General features: G+C 38.1%; 1 protein-coding gene across 1 annotated transcript in view; it reads left to right on the plus strand.

Annotated features, from left to right (window-relative positions):
- The window catches only part of FRMD3 (FERM domain containing 3), a 340,642-nt gene extending 324,914 nt beyond the window's left edge, over window positions 1–15,728 (plus strand). The window contains exon 14 of the mRNA XM_073633722.1: window positions 8,199–15,728. Within this exon, the coding sequence (XP_073489823.1) occupies window positions 8,199–8,797 (599 nt within the window). The 3' untranslated portion in view covers window positions 8,798–15,728. The remainder of the gene's footprint in view (window positions 1–8,198) is intronic.
- Window positions 15,729–17,450: the final 1,722 nt, after the last annotated feature.

A 17,450-nucleotide genomic window follows, 5' to 3' on the forward strand; every position in this document is an offset into this window, starting at 1 on the left:
GAATCAGTTGGGAGAATTACTTTACAACAACTGAGGGACTAGGGGTAAGGTGGGGCCCTTTAAACAGCTGTGAATTGATTGTGTTTCCTGTAGGGAGGAGCCTCTCATCTCTCATGTGTTGCCGTCCTGGAAGGTTTCCTAGAAACACCATTATCAGTAAGTAACCATTGGCTTTTATCAAGTTGTTATGGGTAAAGTTTCACCTTAAGGTTGAGGAGTGCAGTGATGAGGTTCTAAAGCAGGGGCACTAAGAGACATTTAAGAGGCGCTAAAAGCTTTGGCCAAATAGGGACAGAGGTTTCAGAAGAGGAATGCTTGGGAAATTATTGATAGAAAGTAACAGAGTAGGCACAGGACATGAAAGCAGTGGCTGTGAAATGAAGAGAGAAGGCATGATAGGAGATAGATTGGAGGATAGGAATGAAGCAAGAGTGTGAGAACATTGAGTAGAGAGGTAGGAGATCAGGCAGCAAGTACAAAAAAAACAGGGGAAAAGGGGCTACACTGAGGAGAGTGCAATGCTTAAGAAAAGAGTGGAGGGATTAGGTAAGGGCAACACCAAAGGAGGTGCAACAATCAAAGGAGAGACAATAAAGTGAAATTGAAAAAATGGGGTATAAAGTACTTCCTGATGACGCATGCTCTAGCGTGAAATGCATAGAGACCTACTTGATGCAAATTGATGTATGCAGTGGAGAGATTTTATAAGGTGAAGACACATACATTTGTATACCTGAAAAGTGGATTGGGATCCAGCTTCTTCCATCTAAGATTGCTTGATTGGAATGGGATGCATAAAGGAGCTACAGCATTGAATTAAGGAGTCCTTCCCATTAATCATGCTTTAAGGTCACTGTGTGGTCGAGGCCATCTGGTGAGCACATTTTGTTATCACTTCGGGTGAAGCACTTTTAGCAAGTTTACTGAAGCACGTGTGCACTTTATTTTCATGGTGTTGGAGTAGACACAAGATTTGTTCACATATGAGTATTATGGACATTTTTGATGGTTTATTTTACTGTGCACTTTATTAATTAGATACACATTGTATATCATTAATTCTATATATGATTTTTGTATTGTTTCCTTTGCACCCTTTATATATATATTTTTGTAACATTTGCCTTGTCTGCTGGAAATAGTTTTTTTCATGCTATCTGTGCCCCTGTAAGGAAAATCTCCTCTAACTTCTTGTCTCTGAGGCAGGAATGGGGATATAGATAGAAGTAAAATCCTAATATTGTGGCAGAACTGGAATTGTGTTGAGCCTATGAAGACAAATTGGCATTGGTTGGTAACCATAAGGTTCTGTGATACAGTGTGGGAAGTAATGTATGTAATGTTTTAGACCTCCTAAGTACATTGGAAGCAGGGAGATGGGGCTCTACATTAGTTGTGAAAGTTCAGTACCCCCCTGTGTTACCACCCAGACAAATACCAATAAGACTGAAATCGTCTTCCAGTAAATGACCGACTTCCAAGTGCAAAAAGTTGAAGATATCCAGTAATATGTAGGAAAGTGAACTTTGTCTCACAGTTGCTTATACCTTTTTATATTATTGTTAATATTGCTAACTCCTCGAATGCCTAGTCTACAACCACCAGAGCTGCCACCTCATTGAGAATAACCTTCTTGATCTCCTTCAGTCTGGGTGTCACTCACAACACTCCAAAGAAACTATTCACCTAAAACTTGCAAAGGACTTACTAATAGCTATAACCAATGGTGACTTTCCTGTACTCTTGCTCTTGGACCTCTCTGCTGGCTTTGATAATGTTGACCACCCCCTCCTCATCCAAAAACTCCACACCTTTGGTCTCCCTGACTGTACTCTTCATTGGTTCTAATCTTACCTCTCTCACCACACCTTCATTGTTACTTAAAACTCTACCTCCTCCTCTTCTATTCCTTTTTCTTTTGGGGTCCCCCAGGGTTCTGTCATTGGACCTCTCTTATCCTCAATCTACTCTTCCTCCCTGGGGTCAGCTGATAGCCTAGGCAGTGAAAGTAAGGGTAAATCCAAAAATCTTCCAATGGGGACGTATGTTCCCATGACAACTGTCTAAGAGAGTGGCATATCATCCATGGGTGCAATCTGTGCAGTGCACACAGACCCAAATGGAGAGGGGGCCCAATGTACAACATGGGAAGACGCTGGTTCTCCATCTTTCTTGTTTCAGGAAGGAGCTGAGTGGCCGCACATCACAGTTAACCCCACGCCTGCTGGAGAAGGAGCCCAGTGGGAGCCAAACCCAACAGCTGCCAGCTGCATCTATGCTATGTAACCAGCAGGGGCTGCTGAAGCGCCAGCTGGTTATTTAACAGCTGTCATCTGGAGAGGAAGGGATGTTTCATCCGATCCTCTCCCCCTGCCACTCCCCTGGCGCACATACTCCTCTACATAACAAGCACTAGAGCTGCAGCAAAGATTCATGTAGCAGCGTAGTGCTTGTGATTAGACATGTGCTGAAGTGAAAAATTTGTTTACTTTTGGATAGATTTGTTATGTTACTAATTTTGTTTTGTTGTTTCGTTTTGGAATTTATTTAGTTTTATTTTGTTTCGTTTGATTTAATTTAACTTATTAATTTTCTAACGAATTCCACATTTTCAGAATGATTCAAATTCAGATCGGTCGAAAAACTATCAACCGATACGAATTCTGTGTGAAGAATAGCTGGTTGTTTTATTGAACGTGCCAGGAAGCCGTCCGCGGCGTCCTTAACAACCAATGACTAATAAGCTGTCTGCGGGCTTCCCCACTGACAGCTGAAATGTACTGTAAACCATGAATGCTGGCATTGAAAAATGCAGGGAAAAAAACAGCGTGGCATCCCCCCCAATTTGGATTTTAAAATGGAACGTCAATCTCCTAATCAACATTATTTTTAATCCTTATGCTACCAGCATTAGTAAATAGATAGGAAAGTTATAATGAGATGCAGATGGTTAAAGAAAAACTGAACGCCCCAGTATTAGCCCTGTTGCATATAGCAATCAATTTTCTGGGACATCATTGTGCATTTATTATTTGCTGCAAAAATAATATTATGAGACTCTGGAAATCTACTGTTCCCAGCTTCTTGGAAACTGTCTGTTATGGAACAAATTATCCATGCTAATTATTTTGTATTTTTCTTGACCAAAATGGTCCCAGCACTTAATTGATCCTAAATGCAATACATCGTTTTAAATGTACCTTCATCACCAAGAAAAAATCACTGTTATATGCTTGGTTACTACTACTCTTTTCCCCTGTTCTTCCTTCAACTTGTAGCTGCAGCCACTTTCTTTTCCCCTATTTACCACTGTTCCATGTTATATGTCATAACAGAGGATTTTATACAATCAATGGGACTTTACCCTACACCTATTCTCTAAAATATATTATTTTACCATGTATGCTTAATGTACGCTAACCAATGCTACAATTATTATCTCAATGGTCGCAAATTGTAAAATATGTTTGTCTAATTTCCTTTAATACTGTTATTGACATGTCCAATAAAGAACCAATAAAGAAATATTGAAACATAAGATAAAACTCACAGTGGTTTTAACCATTCGCTATCCAAAATGGAAAAATAAAATCTCTTTAGATATACTGTAATGGTACTGCATAGTATAAAACGGATGACTAATTATATATAGTACTACTTGATGTTCTGGACTGTATTATGTAACAAGAACAGGATGCAATAAGCAAGTAATTATTTCCTGGGGAGGCGATCCATCCAATCTGTTGATTACAGAAGTAATAACAACGCACTCCTGTGTTAAAACTGTGTGAAGGAAAACATCTCATAATAGTGGTGGGTCAGAGGGCCATTAGCATCCGTAGTCTTTAAATGAGCCAATCATTTTTTCTTGTACACAAATTAACCTATGTACCGTGGGCTAGGCATCCTGATTCTTCTTTCGCTAATAGATTTGTGATTGAAAAATTAACATTACACTGAAGCTGCGTATTTATAAATAAGGTTATTCAATCAAATTTTGTACATCAGTCTTTTTTTTTTATTTTGCCATCCAACTCTGTAAGTATTTAACCCTCCTACATAACGTAGAACTACAATTTAATTTGAAAACTCTATATATTGTGCCCCCTCACCATCCCTTGCAGAAAAAATATTAATAGGACAATTTACGTTGGCCTTGCAGAAATGATCCTATTCAGTTTGGTCTGGTACATTGTTAACTAGAGCTGAAGGGTAATGTTGACTTTTTCTGCTGTTTGCTTCAAATTTTGCAGGGCAGGTTTGATTCTGATTGCTGTGTGACAAGATAGAACATTTGAACTTAAATAGCAGTGTGTATAATAAACAATGTTTTTTGCTTCTTTTTTTTTTTTTTTTTGCATATCAACATTGCTGATCACCTGCGGTCTCTTTTCAGACACTTTCTGTCTACATGCATGTGTTCCAGCTTTTGCTGTATGTTATATCAGAGCAGGTTTCCTGATAGAACAGCTGACCATGCCTGCACAATGTGCTTTTCCATTGGGAGAGCATGTAACAAGGGGGCAAAGCTGGAGAACAATTGGGAAACAGGGGCAGTGTGTTAGCACCCTATAAAAGGAGGTGCCTAAACAAGGACCTTCGACAGGTATTATTATAAAAAGTTCTGTAGGATTCTAAATATTTTCATTAATTAAAGCCTATATTCACAGTGACAGTCCCCTTTTCCCTGCCCAGCTATCACAGGAGACAGGGTGAGATAGCTGCACTGATTGCCTCTAGAATAATAGATCATCTCCCAAACTGAATGCTGTTTGACAGCTTGTCAAATGACAGTGTCAAGGCTTCTATTTCCAGTGCTGTGGTATAAGGAGAGAATGGGCCCTCTTAGGACTTTTTTCACACTTAAATTAAATAAAATGTATGCGTTAAATTTTAAGGCAGCCTAAAAGCACAGTAACGCACCTATAGTGTTTATGAGCATTTAGGATGTGTTGTACATGCATTCAAGTTGTGTCAGGCAACACTTCTCAAACGCCCTGTGTGATGTTTTTTTTATTTTTTTATATTAGGCTAAAATGGGAAATTATCACTTTTGACGCTTTGCAACCGCACTGTAAACGCACTGTAAATGTCTTAGGCACGTTTACAATGCGTTTAAGGTGCAGTTGTGGCATGTTTTAATAGAAGTGAACAGAGGCAGTTGCAAAGGGGCAACACCTGCCAAACTCTGTAAGCAGTGTTATTTTTGCCTCGCCTCAACGTGAAGCAACGCTAATGCAACGTACACACGGTCGGACTTTTCGACCGGACTGGTCCGACGGACTTTCCAACGGAGTTTTGACAGACTTCCGACTGACTTTTTTTACGTACGGACTTGCCTACACACGACCGGACTTTCCGGAGGACCTATTTCCCGACGGAGTTACGGCAGACTTTCCAAATGAACGTACTTGCCCACACACGAACAAGTCCGTTCATTTTGAACGTGACTCGGGTGCGAAGGGACTAGAAAATGAAGTCAATCTCGACACTTTTATCGGCGAGATTGACACCTTGCAAGCCCCGTCATGGGGCATACCAGGCCCTTAGGTCTGGTATGGATTTTAAGGGGAACCCTCTACGCCGAGCGAGCCCCCCCCCCTCCTGAACCGTACCAGGCTGCATGCCCTCAACATGGGGGGATGGGTGCTTTGGGAGAGGGGGTGTCCTGCGGGGCCCCCCCACCCCAAAGCACCCTGTCCCCATGTTGATGAGGACAAGGGCCTCTTCCTGACAACCCTGGCCGTTGGTTGTCGGGGTCTGCGGGCGGGGGGCTTATCGGAATCTGGGAGCCCCCTTTAATAAGGGACTAAGGCCCCCTTTAATTATATATTCAAATCTAAAGTCTGTTGGATTTCCGACCAAAGCGGTCCGTCGGAAGTCCAATGCAGACCACACACGGTCGGATTGTCCGCCGGACTCGGTCCGTCAGACCAATTCGGCCGGAAAGTCCGCCCGTGTGTACACGGCATTACACTGCAGTGTGAACACCTTCATCTGCTACCTATTGTAACAATTCCATGTGGCATTGATAGGCGCTCGGAAAGCGACCCAACCGCCTATTTTCAACGCTTGTGTGAAAGAGCCCTTACTGCTACTTAAAACAATCCTACAGTAATGACAACCCTACCTGTCCTGTCATGTTAGACTAGGAGCTTTCTGGCCAGAAATAACATCTGGGCCTGACAATGGAGAAAACAAAAATCTGGGAAGTAGAATTGTGCTTTCTCTATGTCTATAGTTCTTACACCATCCATTACTGCCTGCACCAAACTTCATTAAGCAGTAAGCAAAAACAAGCCTCTTGGATGAATGATAAAGATGGTGACCAAGGCCAGGATTAGCACCAAATATTTGTTGATATTTTCTCATTTTTGTTCTGCTCATACTTTATTAAATAAATGCTGTGTTGCAGAATACACCTCACTCAACCAAAATAATTTATGAAGGAGACAATGTATTGAATAAGGCAATGAAAAACTGTTTTGCTGGCATGTTGATACCGTTTTCTTTATCTCTTGGGTGTTCCAAATATACAGTCTTCATCCATTCGTTTCTTGCTTTGCACCTAAATGCTCTTACATTCTCCATTATTTAAAATAAATGAAAAGGAAGATTAAAGAAGAACTCTAGGAAAATATTTAAATGTGCTAAATTACAAATAGTTCAGTGTATTGAGGTGGATCTCGGGCTGAATCACTGTGTTTTCTTTACCCTTTATACTTTTATTGAGCACTAACTGTATAGCTCTTGCTATACTTCAGGCTCCCTGACAGCGGACTTGTGGCTCTCCACAAGCTGCACTGCTCATCCCTTCTTTTTTCTGTCCATTCACTAATTGACTTGTATTCTGTAAATGGGTTCACAATGTACAAAGTGTTCTATGACTGAACATCAGGAGAGGAGGGGCAGGCGAACAAAAGGTTAGCTGCTGTGTAGGAGGCCGAAAGGTCTCCTGTTGGAGTACTGGAAGTATAGCTGGAGCTATGCTATCGGTGATGAATAAAAGTGTGAACAGTAAAGAAAAAACATGGCAATCCGGCAGGTGGTGTACACCTCAATACATTTAGCTATTTGTAATCTACACATTTTAAATAAACATTTTTTTTTAGTTCTTAAAGACTTCCTTAGCATTGGTTGCAGAAGGTACACAATCCTGAAACTCAATGCTAATATTTCTCACCACTTATAAGATGATTCAATGCTCCTCCATGTAAAAAAACTAAAACTTTTGGTTATAACTCATAACTGACAAACGGGATCTTGTTGCAGCTTAAAGTGGCCGATATTAAAGATATTTGGCTAGACATTCTTGTGGAAGATGCAGAAATGTTATATGGCTACCCCTAGTGCTAAATGACTGGATTTCCATTCAATATATACATATGAAAAGACATCATTAGGCTGCAGGAATAATTCAACTCAGGTGTCGGTACCAGCCAAAATATTATTATGTTGTCAACAAAGAATATTACAACTGTATTATTTCCTGCTACAAGTGCGTGTGAAGTATTTAGTGCATTCGAAGAATAGTGCTATAAATCAGTGTTTGTATGTAATCGGGAGGATTATCTAAGTTTTATATACTGTATTTAAGTGTCAGAACACTCACTTTGGATGTTGCAGTTTTTTGGTAGTTGTGAAAAAATTGAAATTTCTAACAATACATCCCTGGAGGACTGGTGGTTAAGACTTTTCTTAAGACTTGCACAGCTACAGTAAATAATTTTGTAGTTTTTTTTTTTTTTTATTAAAAAGAATACAATAGGAGTATTGGGAATACCCCAAATAAACAAGAACACACAAAAGGCAGACTTGTTATTCTGGTGAGAATGAATGCATGAAAGGTATTTTAATGATACAGCAAGCACTAGAAACCTAACATAATAACATATTTGCCAAGATTCTACTCAAAGATGTCCTCTCACAATAAGCCCTGCAATGCTAACAATATTGTTTTAAATCAATTGTATCCTTTCACTGTATGAAAACATTGTTCAATAAGACTGTGCAAAGAGCATAAAGTGCTGTAAGCCCTTGCTGCCAAACAGATTTTGGTACACTAATGCCAGATCAGAAAATATTATTGCTGGTTGGTTGATATGGGTTACTGCATTTTGCTGTTTCTCTTATTGAATAAGCCATCATGATTTAAACTCTTGAATAGTAATAAATATGCCTTTTCTTTTCTTTTTTAGGTGTCCTGCTTTCACATCACAATGATGTCAGTCCCCCTCCTGTGGCTGGCGTTTCACCTGCCAGAGATAGGGAAGTGATACCAGATATTAGGCACGATGAGGAAGAAAGTTTGAATGAGGAGCCTTTAACAATCTCAGAGCAGATGTATAACCCAAGTGCTAGTTTGCTGCCTACACCAGTAGACGAGGGCATTGAGATGCTTTTTAATAGTCCTCTCAGACCAGAGAGCGACAGAGACGATGTTGATTCATTTGAGGAGTTTGATGCAGATGAACATGCATTTTTGATTGCAGAGGAGGAAGAGCTGAAGGAAGCCAGGAAAGCCCTAAGTGTAAGCTACAATTTCCTAATGGGAAACATGCAGCTGAATGCCTTCCTGAAGAGCTTCTCCCGACTTGTTTTGGTGGCATTGGGGTTGCTTTTGGTGCTTCTTCCTCTTATTCTCGTCTTGCTGGAATCGGACATTGACATTTCCTTTCTTCACGAAATCCGTCAAACACCAGAATTTGAGCAGTTCCATAACGAGTACTACTGTCCACTTAGGAAGTGGCTGGCATGCAAGATCAGCTCGGCACTTAACGTCGCCAACAGCCCATAAATGATTGCAATATTAACATCTGAGGGTTATATTCAATTCTTTATTCTCCCCGCCATATCAAAGAGGTATTTTTCCTCTTCAAGGGGTTATGTAAACTGCTACCAAAATGAAGAAAGTACATTGTAAAAATGATTGATTTTTTTTGCTTTTTTACTGTATAGTGGGGTTATTATGTATATATTCTTAGATGCTGACATGGTGTGTTTTGTCCTTGATTTTTGGCAGTTCTGGTTGGTTCATTTTGGATATAAACCTCAGATTATTGTCCCCCCAAGTCCTTCCATGTCATAGAGAAGCGGAACATATCACACAAGTGTGGTCTAGGTGTCTCTGGCAGTGGAAGAAATAACCGATGCCTATACAAGCAACATTTTTGCTGGTTTTATTTTCTTAACTTTTTATGTTTCAATATTTTGGTAAATTTGTAGTAAAGAAATATGTCTTCTTAACTTATGTAATTGTACAGAGCGAAAAGATTAATGCACAAAAGCATGTTAAGGAAAAATATTTTTTATTGTTTGTCGGTATATTTTTTTCCTAAAATGGATTTGTTTCAATGTCTCATTTTTCCAAAACACATAAGTTACACAATACATTCAGAAGGTTTACATTAATATACTTGAGATGATTGCAATCGAAACACAAAAGATTTGTAGATTATTTATTGATATATTTATAGGTTACACTGAGCATATTATATACCCAGATTAAATTAAGTTAAAATTGTGGCAGAAGCGTAAGAGATCAGTTTTTCTACATGACAACCAATTAAAATGTGGCTAAACCTTTTTTTATTGCAAATTGTTGGGTTTGCCTGGAAAAGTTATGCTTTGTATTATGGGTGTCTTTTCCCAATCATCTGTTTTTAGAAGGCAGAAGTTGAAAAAGAGACAGCATGAGATGTTAGAAAACTAAGACATGTGGACTTATTCTGTTGGACAAAGAGTAATGTGCAAAGTACAGTACCATATAACTATCAAAGGTAGATAGTAAGGCAAACAAACCGAAAACAAATTTTTGCTATGGGTTAGTGCACTGTGCAAGTTTTCTTGCTCTCTGATTGACTTTACTGTCCAGGTAAGTTCTCTTTCTGCAAGTGAACATCATTGCATGATGAGCAGTGGCATAGAAGCTCAGTAACAAATGGATCAACCCTTATTGGGTCCATTGCCCTGGGAGCCCAATTCAAGACTGTCTATATATGTTAGGTATTATTCTTTTGACACTGGAGCACAAAAAAGATGGCAATAGATATCAGAAAAGCAACAGGAGATAGCAGGGTATACACTGCAGCTCCTAGGGACTGTGGGGACAAGGGGGTTGATTTATTAAGGCTGTTCACTTCACAAGGGCATTTTCCCATTGTTTAATTAATGGGGATGAGGCTCTGCTGACTTCCATCATCCAATCATCTGCAAGGAAAAATATATTTTTATATTTTCTGCACATGATTGGGTATTCTTTGCAAAGTGAATTTTCACCACCTTCTCTAAGCTAAGGGAAAATTCTCTTGCAAAGTGAAAATCTATTAAGGTTAACTCCTCATATTGGCATTTTTTTAATGGCTTTATGGTGAAAGTCCATACATGAATCTCCTTTGCAAAGTAAGAAAATCAATTTCTAATTGTATTAAGCCGTCGGGCAGCATTAGCTGGTTTAATAGAATCCAGCCAAAGGCTGAGAGCGCTGACCGGAGTATTCTGGTAGGGGGGTCGCCCCCCTGTCATAACACAATAGCACAGCAAGGGAGATCGCTGTACTAACATTGGCTTTTTAGTACAACGGCTACAACCTGACTCGCTGGGTCGAACGAAAAGTAACTAGCAGTGTGTACGAGGCTTATGGCAACCTGTTCATTATGCATGAGCTTCCAATCCACAAAGAAACCAATCAGCTTCCAGTTTTTTGTCAAAGCTTAATTAACAAGCTAAAGTTAGAAGCCGATTGGTTACTATGCACAGCTGCACCAGATTTTGCACTTTCCAGTTTTAGTAAATCAATCCCTATTTGTCTACAACAGAAAACGCACGAAGAGGACCATGACATCAATTAGGCCACGTCTTGCTTATTTAGGAAGGTATCTCAGAGCTAGGACTCTATAGGATTTTATATGAAATATTTTTCAAATTGTGGATTGCATTTGAAATACCTCTCGACAATCATGGTGAAGTTGAACAATTTATTAGCCAGTGTGCTAAGGAAAGGAAACAAAACATATTTTTTTATCTTTTATATTTTGGTTTATGATATGCAAGACATATCAATATGCCCTGATTAACATTGATAGACTGTTGTAGAGTGTTGCCTTAACTGCAGTGGGTACCATTGGCCCGTAATTTATTCATGGTTACCCACAGGTCAACATCATAACTTCCTATATTATCAAATGCCATTGCCAAACAAAACAGATATTTTAGCTTTAGGTAGATTGACTTGCCTACCATTTATCAAATGACTTATTAATTGTCTTTGGAAAAAAAATTCACAACAATCATTGTGAATTTATTTTTGCAAAACCCTTTAAAGGGGTTGGTTTACGAATTGGGCAGGGAATGTTCACAAAGCAAATTTAACTTCAATGGCCCAATCATGTGCAAGAAAAATTCCTACTGTCTTTTTTTTATTCCCCTGCACATGATTGGGCATTCAAATTTAAGAAGACATCCTCTGCTTCCTTAGTAAATCAACTCCAGAACAGTTGCATGATGGTGGACACAGCTGGGAACCTGGATAGCAAGAGCTTTCAGCAAGTGAGGAGGTTGACCGCACTCCAATAGATTTAAAGTCCAATAAAGTTTATTGCAAATAATCCATAGTTCAATACCTCACAGCTCAAAACAGGCAGAGGGCATAGATGTTAACGCATTTCACGCAATGTGCACTTACTCATAAGTTATGGCATAATTATGAGTTAAGGCATAGTTATAACTAAGCGCATATCGCATGAAACGCGTTAACGTCTGTTTCCTACCTGTTTTGAGCTTTGGTGTTTTGTATTATTTACAATAAACTTTATTGGACTTTTCATCTATTGGAGTGTGGTCAATCTCCTAACACATATTCAAGTACCTACGGCTGCGAACTGGACCTGCACCTTATGGAATGGATCAGGGGCTAATGTACTGAGTGGGCAGACCTTAAGTGGTGTTGTAAATCACTTTAGCTTTCAGCAAGATATGTAAGAAGCTGGAGTAATCGTCAAATATTAACATTGGCCTTTAAAGGTATATTATGTAAATTATTATCCTAGGAGATTATTCTAAGAGAATGTGTGGGTTAGTAATAGGCATGTTTAATGTTTACATGACATTGCTCTTTTCAGTATTTTTACTAGTAAATCTTTATAGTCAACCAACATGACAGACAAACACTGTAGCACTCCGGTGACATGCAGCCACAGTTCTGACCTGCCTTAGCTGTGACATTGTGAAGTTTTCTTTGGGGGGGGGGGCAGGGGTACTATGACAAACAGAAAGTAATTAATGACCAAACAACGCACATTTGTGACATTTCTAATGTTTAAATCACACTAATTGCCATGATATGTTAAGAAGCTCTGCATCCAAAGTATGACCATGGTTGAATTTGGTCATTTCTACCAATACATGATGTTGGGTAATACAGTTTTAATTTACTTACAATTTACTTTATGTTCCAATTCATACAACAAGAAAAGGCCATTTGCAATTGAAGGGGAAGAATAAGATAGTGTTGTTGTCATGATTGATTTTGTATAACCCACCCATCTAACATGCAACATTTTCTAGGAATGAAAACTTTCATTAAGCATAGAAGGTGCTTTTTCTAACTGATTATAAACTCTTATTTATTCATTCTTCGTTGGGCACATTCATGTTTATGTATATGGTATTTTTTGTTCCTCACACATGTAAGAATATGCATTATTATGAGAGAAAAACAAAATTGCACACGTTGCATTTTTTTACACAAGCACTTGATATTCTAGTATAGTAGAGTGATTTCATAAAAGTGTAAATGTTAGTCAGTTGGTTTGATTGAGAGAACATACAATTTCCTGTATGTAGCTGAACAAGATAGAGTCAAACACGTCCAACAAGCTGAAGAAAAGTCACATCTTTATCAAATCATCTACTCAATGACTTCTTTCTCCAGCATATATCTGGCCTTATTTATCAACATGTCTCAAATAAGAACTGTTTGCTTTGTCACATAGCCACCAATCAGATTCTTATGTTCACTCTACATCTGTTGTTTTCCAGGTTACATGGTTTCTGGCCATGTGGCAATAAAGACAATGTTAGGTTGAGGAGATGCATTAATAAATAAGGCCCTATTAATTTGCTTTGAAGGGCTTAGCTTATAGATCAGCCTTAGATTTTATTGTGACTATACCGTTACAACTGCATTTTTGGTGACTTGTATGTAGTTCAATATTGTAAATTCTGGAACAGTTATTGTGGGTATCCACTGCTGGTGAGCTCAGTCTGCCAGCATGATCTGGAATCCCCTTGCTGATGTAGATTTTCCTTTCATCAAGAGAGATCTACGTCATCGTTTTGTAAAATCTCATATTGTTTAAGTGTACGTTTGATTTCATTAGTATAAATCAGAGCTCTAGAATAGCTTTTTTCTGTTTTTTTTTTTGTTTTTTTTTTGTAACATACATTCAGTGACATAAAAATCGGGTATTTAAATAACCTGCCAGTCTGATTTTATTATTATGCAATCTACTGACTATGACCTTATCACAGATGCTAATATACAGTATTTTATATGGTAAATTGGGAAAATATGAAAAAAATAAATCAGTTGTTTCGTTTTATTTGGTTTGGTTTTGCACATTAGAGAGGATATAAAAATTTATGCAAGCCAGTCCTCTAAATAGAAATTCCACCATAACCTATTAGGTGGAATTGGTTGGGGTGGTAAATGTAGTGTAAATGGTACTCTCCTATGTCTAATCTGCTTATTATGTGTGATGTCTGTAGTATGTGCTTCCAACCTCTTCTGAGTTATAGGTTTCTGCACAGGTATCTAGAGGGCAGAGGAGTAGAATATCAAAAGACAGGCTACGTGGTCTTGGAAATTTCAAGGATTTGGACTTTGAAGAAACAGAGCACAGAATTTTGGGCATTAACACGAGTGCAATTAGCAAACTATACTTACCTCCTCCAGCTTTACCAATCCCTATTATGATTTAGCATGTTTACATGTTACCTTAACTGATAGAATTTTTCAAAATTATATACAGGCTAAGGGCTTAGCATAAAATGTACCCACATTATGAAATCACCCCTTTAAAAAAAATGAATGTACTTCTTAGGTTATATATTATGCTTATATCTAAATATTTACAAACCTCAATTGATAGGGTTCTAATAACCTATATTGCTGAGCAGGATATTTAAATACATAATTTCCTTTAAAGCATTCTTGCTGTGTACATGCAATGTACTTTATATCTATTAACATGTTAATTAAATAGGACACATGAAGAATAAAAATCACAGCGGGTTAAAGCAAGTGTAAAAATCATCATTAAAGAAGGTGGACAATTTCTATGTATGTGACACAAAAGTAAATAGGTAAAGGTTAGAATAGTTTGGGAAGTGTGACTTTATAGATATGTGGGCACGTTATCAAGTTTCTCCCAGCTATCAAGACAAAGCACTGAAAGAAATGACTATGCACAGCTGCACCAGATTCGGTGTGCGCCCATTTTAGTAAATCTCTCCCACAGGGAGAGATTTACTAAAATGGGCACACACCGGACCTGGTGCAGCTGTGCATAGTATCCAATCAGCTTCTAATTTCAGCTTGTTCAAATAAGCTTTGACAATAAAACATGGAAGCGGATTGGTTACTATGCACAGCTGCACCAGATTCTGTGTGCACCAACTTCCCAAGTGTCTGGTTGATGAGCTCAATCTAGTGACTTTCAGTTACCAGATATTAGAAAAAAAATTTAGCTGCAGAAACATTTAGCAATTTTTAAAGATGCATTTCACAGTTTGGCATCAGTTCCTTAGCCCACGTTCAGTTAGGGCCGTTTTGACATGCGATTTGACAAGTCAAATCGCATGTCAAATCCCCAGCTATTGCCAGCAAGGGCACCGTCTGAATTGGTGCGACCATTTCTCAAATTGCTTATTATTATACCGAAAAGTGCTTGACTTCACTGACTAGGGAGCTAAACCCTACTCATCCATTCAACCATTCCCCTGTCCAAAGAAAGTTACATTTGTATTGTTGATTGGACAGGGGAATGACAGGTGGGCAGGATTTTCAGATTGGTAACGGTAATAGTATTTAGCAGACAGGTGTACTAAGCAGGACTTTTATCCAGCAGTCATTGATACAGTTTTGCTGACATCAAGAATTAGTTTAGATTCTTTGATTTATTTAAAACCTGCTCTTTTCAGGCTTTAAAATAGCATATGATGCTGCATGTAAGGATCAAAATATTTAAAAGAAAAAACAAATGACTAATGAGGAAGGTATTTCGTTGCTCTTTTGAAAACTGACATTTGACAGCTGGGAGAGACTTAGACAGACTTGTATCTATTATGACCCGTTTGATGACAGCACAGAGAAAGGGAACTGGGATCACACCGAGTACATGGTTTTCTTGTGATCAGCCTTGTTCAGTCTATTCTGTATGTATAGTTGAGATTTCTGTTTAGTGGGTTTATAAAGACAAATGTTGGAACAGTGATTTATATTTATGTCTGTATTTTTGTGATATGTCTTATTTAAAAATACAGCTCTGGGAACTTCATTATAAATCAATGTATAATTTTCTGTTGTAAATGAGAAGAGATTCTACCTGTCATTGGAGCCTTATGATATTTGTATGAAGTAAAATTCACATTTCTATATCAACATCCAGATTGTTTTGTATGTTATTATTCTGACAATCCCTAATAAAATCTACAAAAGAATACACTTATTTGGCAGCTATCTTAATTCTTTTTTACAGAATGTAATGATCTCTCTGGTTTATAATCACAACCTTATTGATTTGAAATAGTTTGAAAATTACACTTTCCCCGGGAGACCAAAAAAAAAACAAAGGTTATCATTCAATCCTATTTATTAGATTCATTGGGGTTTACTAAGGGCAAATTAGCTGTCCACTTTGCAAGGGAAGTTGCATTTTGTAAGGTAATTTGACTTAGTAAATGTTGCAAAAGTTCATTTTTGCAAAGAACCTAATCCAATCCTATGCAAGAAAAAAAAACAACAAATGTTTGCTTGCACGTAACTAGTTGATAGAATCCAGCAGAGCTTCACCTTATTCACTAAGTGAAACTTTCCTTGCAAAGTGAGCAGTCTGTTTGCTTTAACAAATCACCCCAATTGAATCACTATGTGCTAGCCTTCTTAAATCCAGCACTAATACTTTAAATTGAATTTATCACTGACATATAGGCCTGAGGGAAGGGTATGTTACTATGAGAAGGCCTTATATAGAATCATAGCTTTTACATTTATTCCGGTCCATTCATTGTGGAACCCCCAACTTCATTTGAAAACAGGATATTGCTAATTACAAGTTATTCCAATTACTGAATGTGACCATTACTGGAATTACTGATAGCCCCATCTTAATGGTCTTGTTTATGAACCAACCTTAAGCCAAGGAAGTCTATGGAGGAATATGGCTGAGACTGAGAGGCTCACATTCAATGCAGCATCACACACATATTTCAGGTCCTGATTCAATTGTCAAGATGAAGAGAGTTGTGTCTGTCAATCAATTTAGAGAAAAGGATTTTAGGGTGAGTATAAATATATCTATATTTCCTAATTTGCTTGTGATGTAAAGGCATCTAGATTAAAATCACATAGAAATAGCAGTCCATCATATCCATGTTCCAGGGGCAAAAGATCCAAAGCAAAAGGATACATTTTTATAAAAGAAAAATAGGCAAGCAAATCCAAAAACCCAAAGGGGTAAATAAAAAGGGTTTGGTATACAATAAAATAGGGAAAAATCAGGAGGATAGTTTTTTTCCCCAAGGATTACAGAATAAGACAGGATCTTCAGTATTGCAAACATTCAGAATAGAAATGGAAACAATAAACCGTAGAGGGAAAAATAAGAGGCATTTCTGATGGGGAACTGAAATCATTCTGAACTAGAAGAAACATAACAGCAAAATCACACAACCAAAGAGCTCTGCAGCTAGAGAAGGAGGCAGACTCAGAATGTCTTCTATGAATGGGGAAATTGATGAGAAGGACTGAGATTGTTCTGTCTCATCAAAAGACCTCCTGCGTAGAAGCGAGCATGGGCATACCAATGTCAAGAAATTGACCAAAAAGACACATGCCTTCATATGTCAAGGGCAGAAGATGTTCTGTTTGAATTTATCTTTAACCTTCCAAGCACACAGCTAAAATGCTATACCACACAAAAATCATCATCATCATCATCATGTAAGACTAATTTAGATGCATCTTTTTTGCTGCTCTTAAAATAAAAAAACACACTTTGACACGGTACACATACTGTAGTTCTGGATAGCCACAAAATGCAGAGCTTATTGCGCAGAAAGAGCATACCAAAATATCTGTTTCAGAGGGAAACACTAGAAACTACACCTTAATTGCTGTACCTCTGCTCTAAAACTGGGGAGCCCTCTGCAGCTAACAGACACAGTACTCA

The sequence above is a fragment of the Aquarana catesbeiana genome, linkage group LG01 (assembly GCF_042186555.1).
Source record: "Aquarana catesbeiana isolate 2022-GZ linkage group LG01, ASM4218655v1, whole genome shotgun sequence".
NCBI lineage: Eukaryota > Metazoa > Chordata > Amphibia > Anura > Ranidae > Aquarana > Aquarana catesbeiana.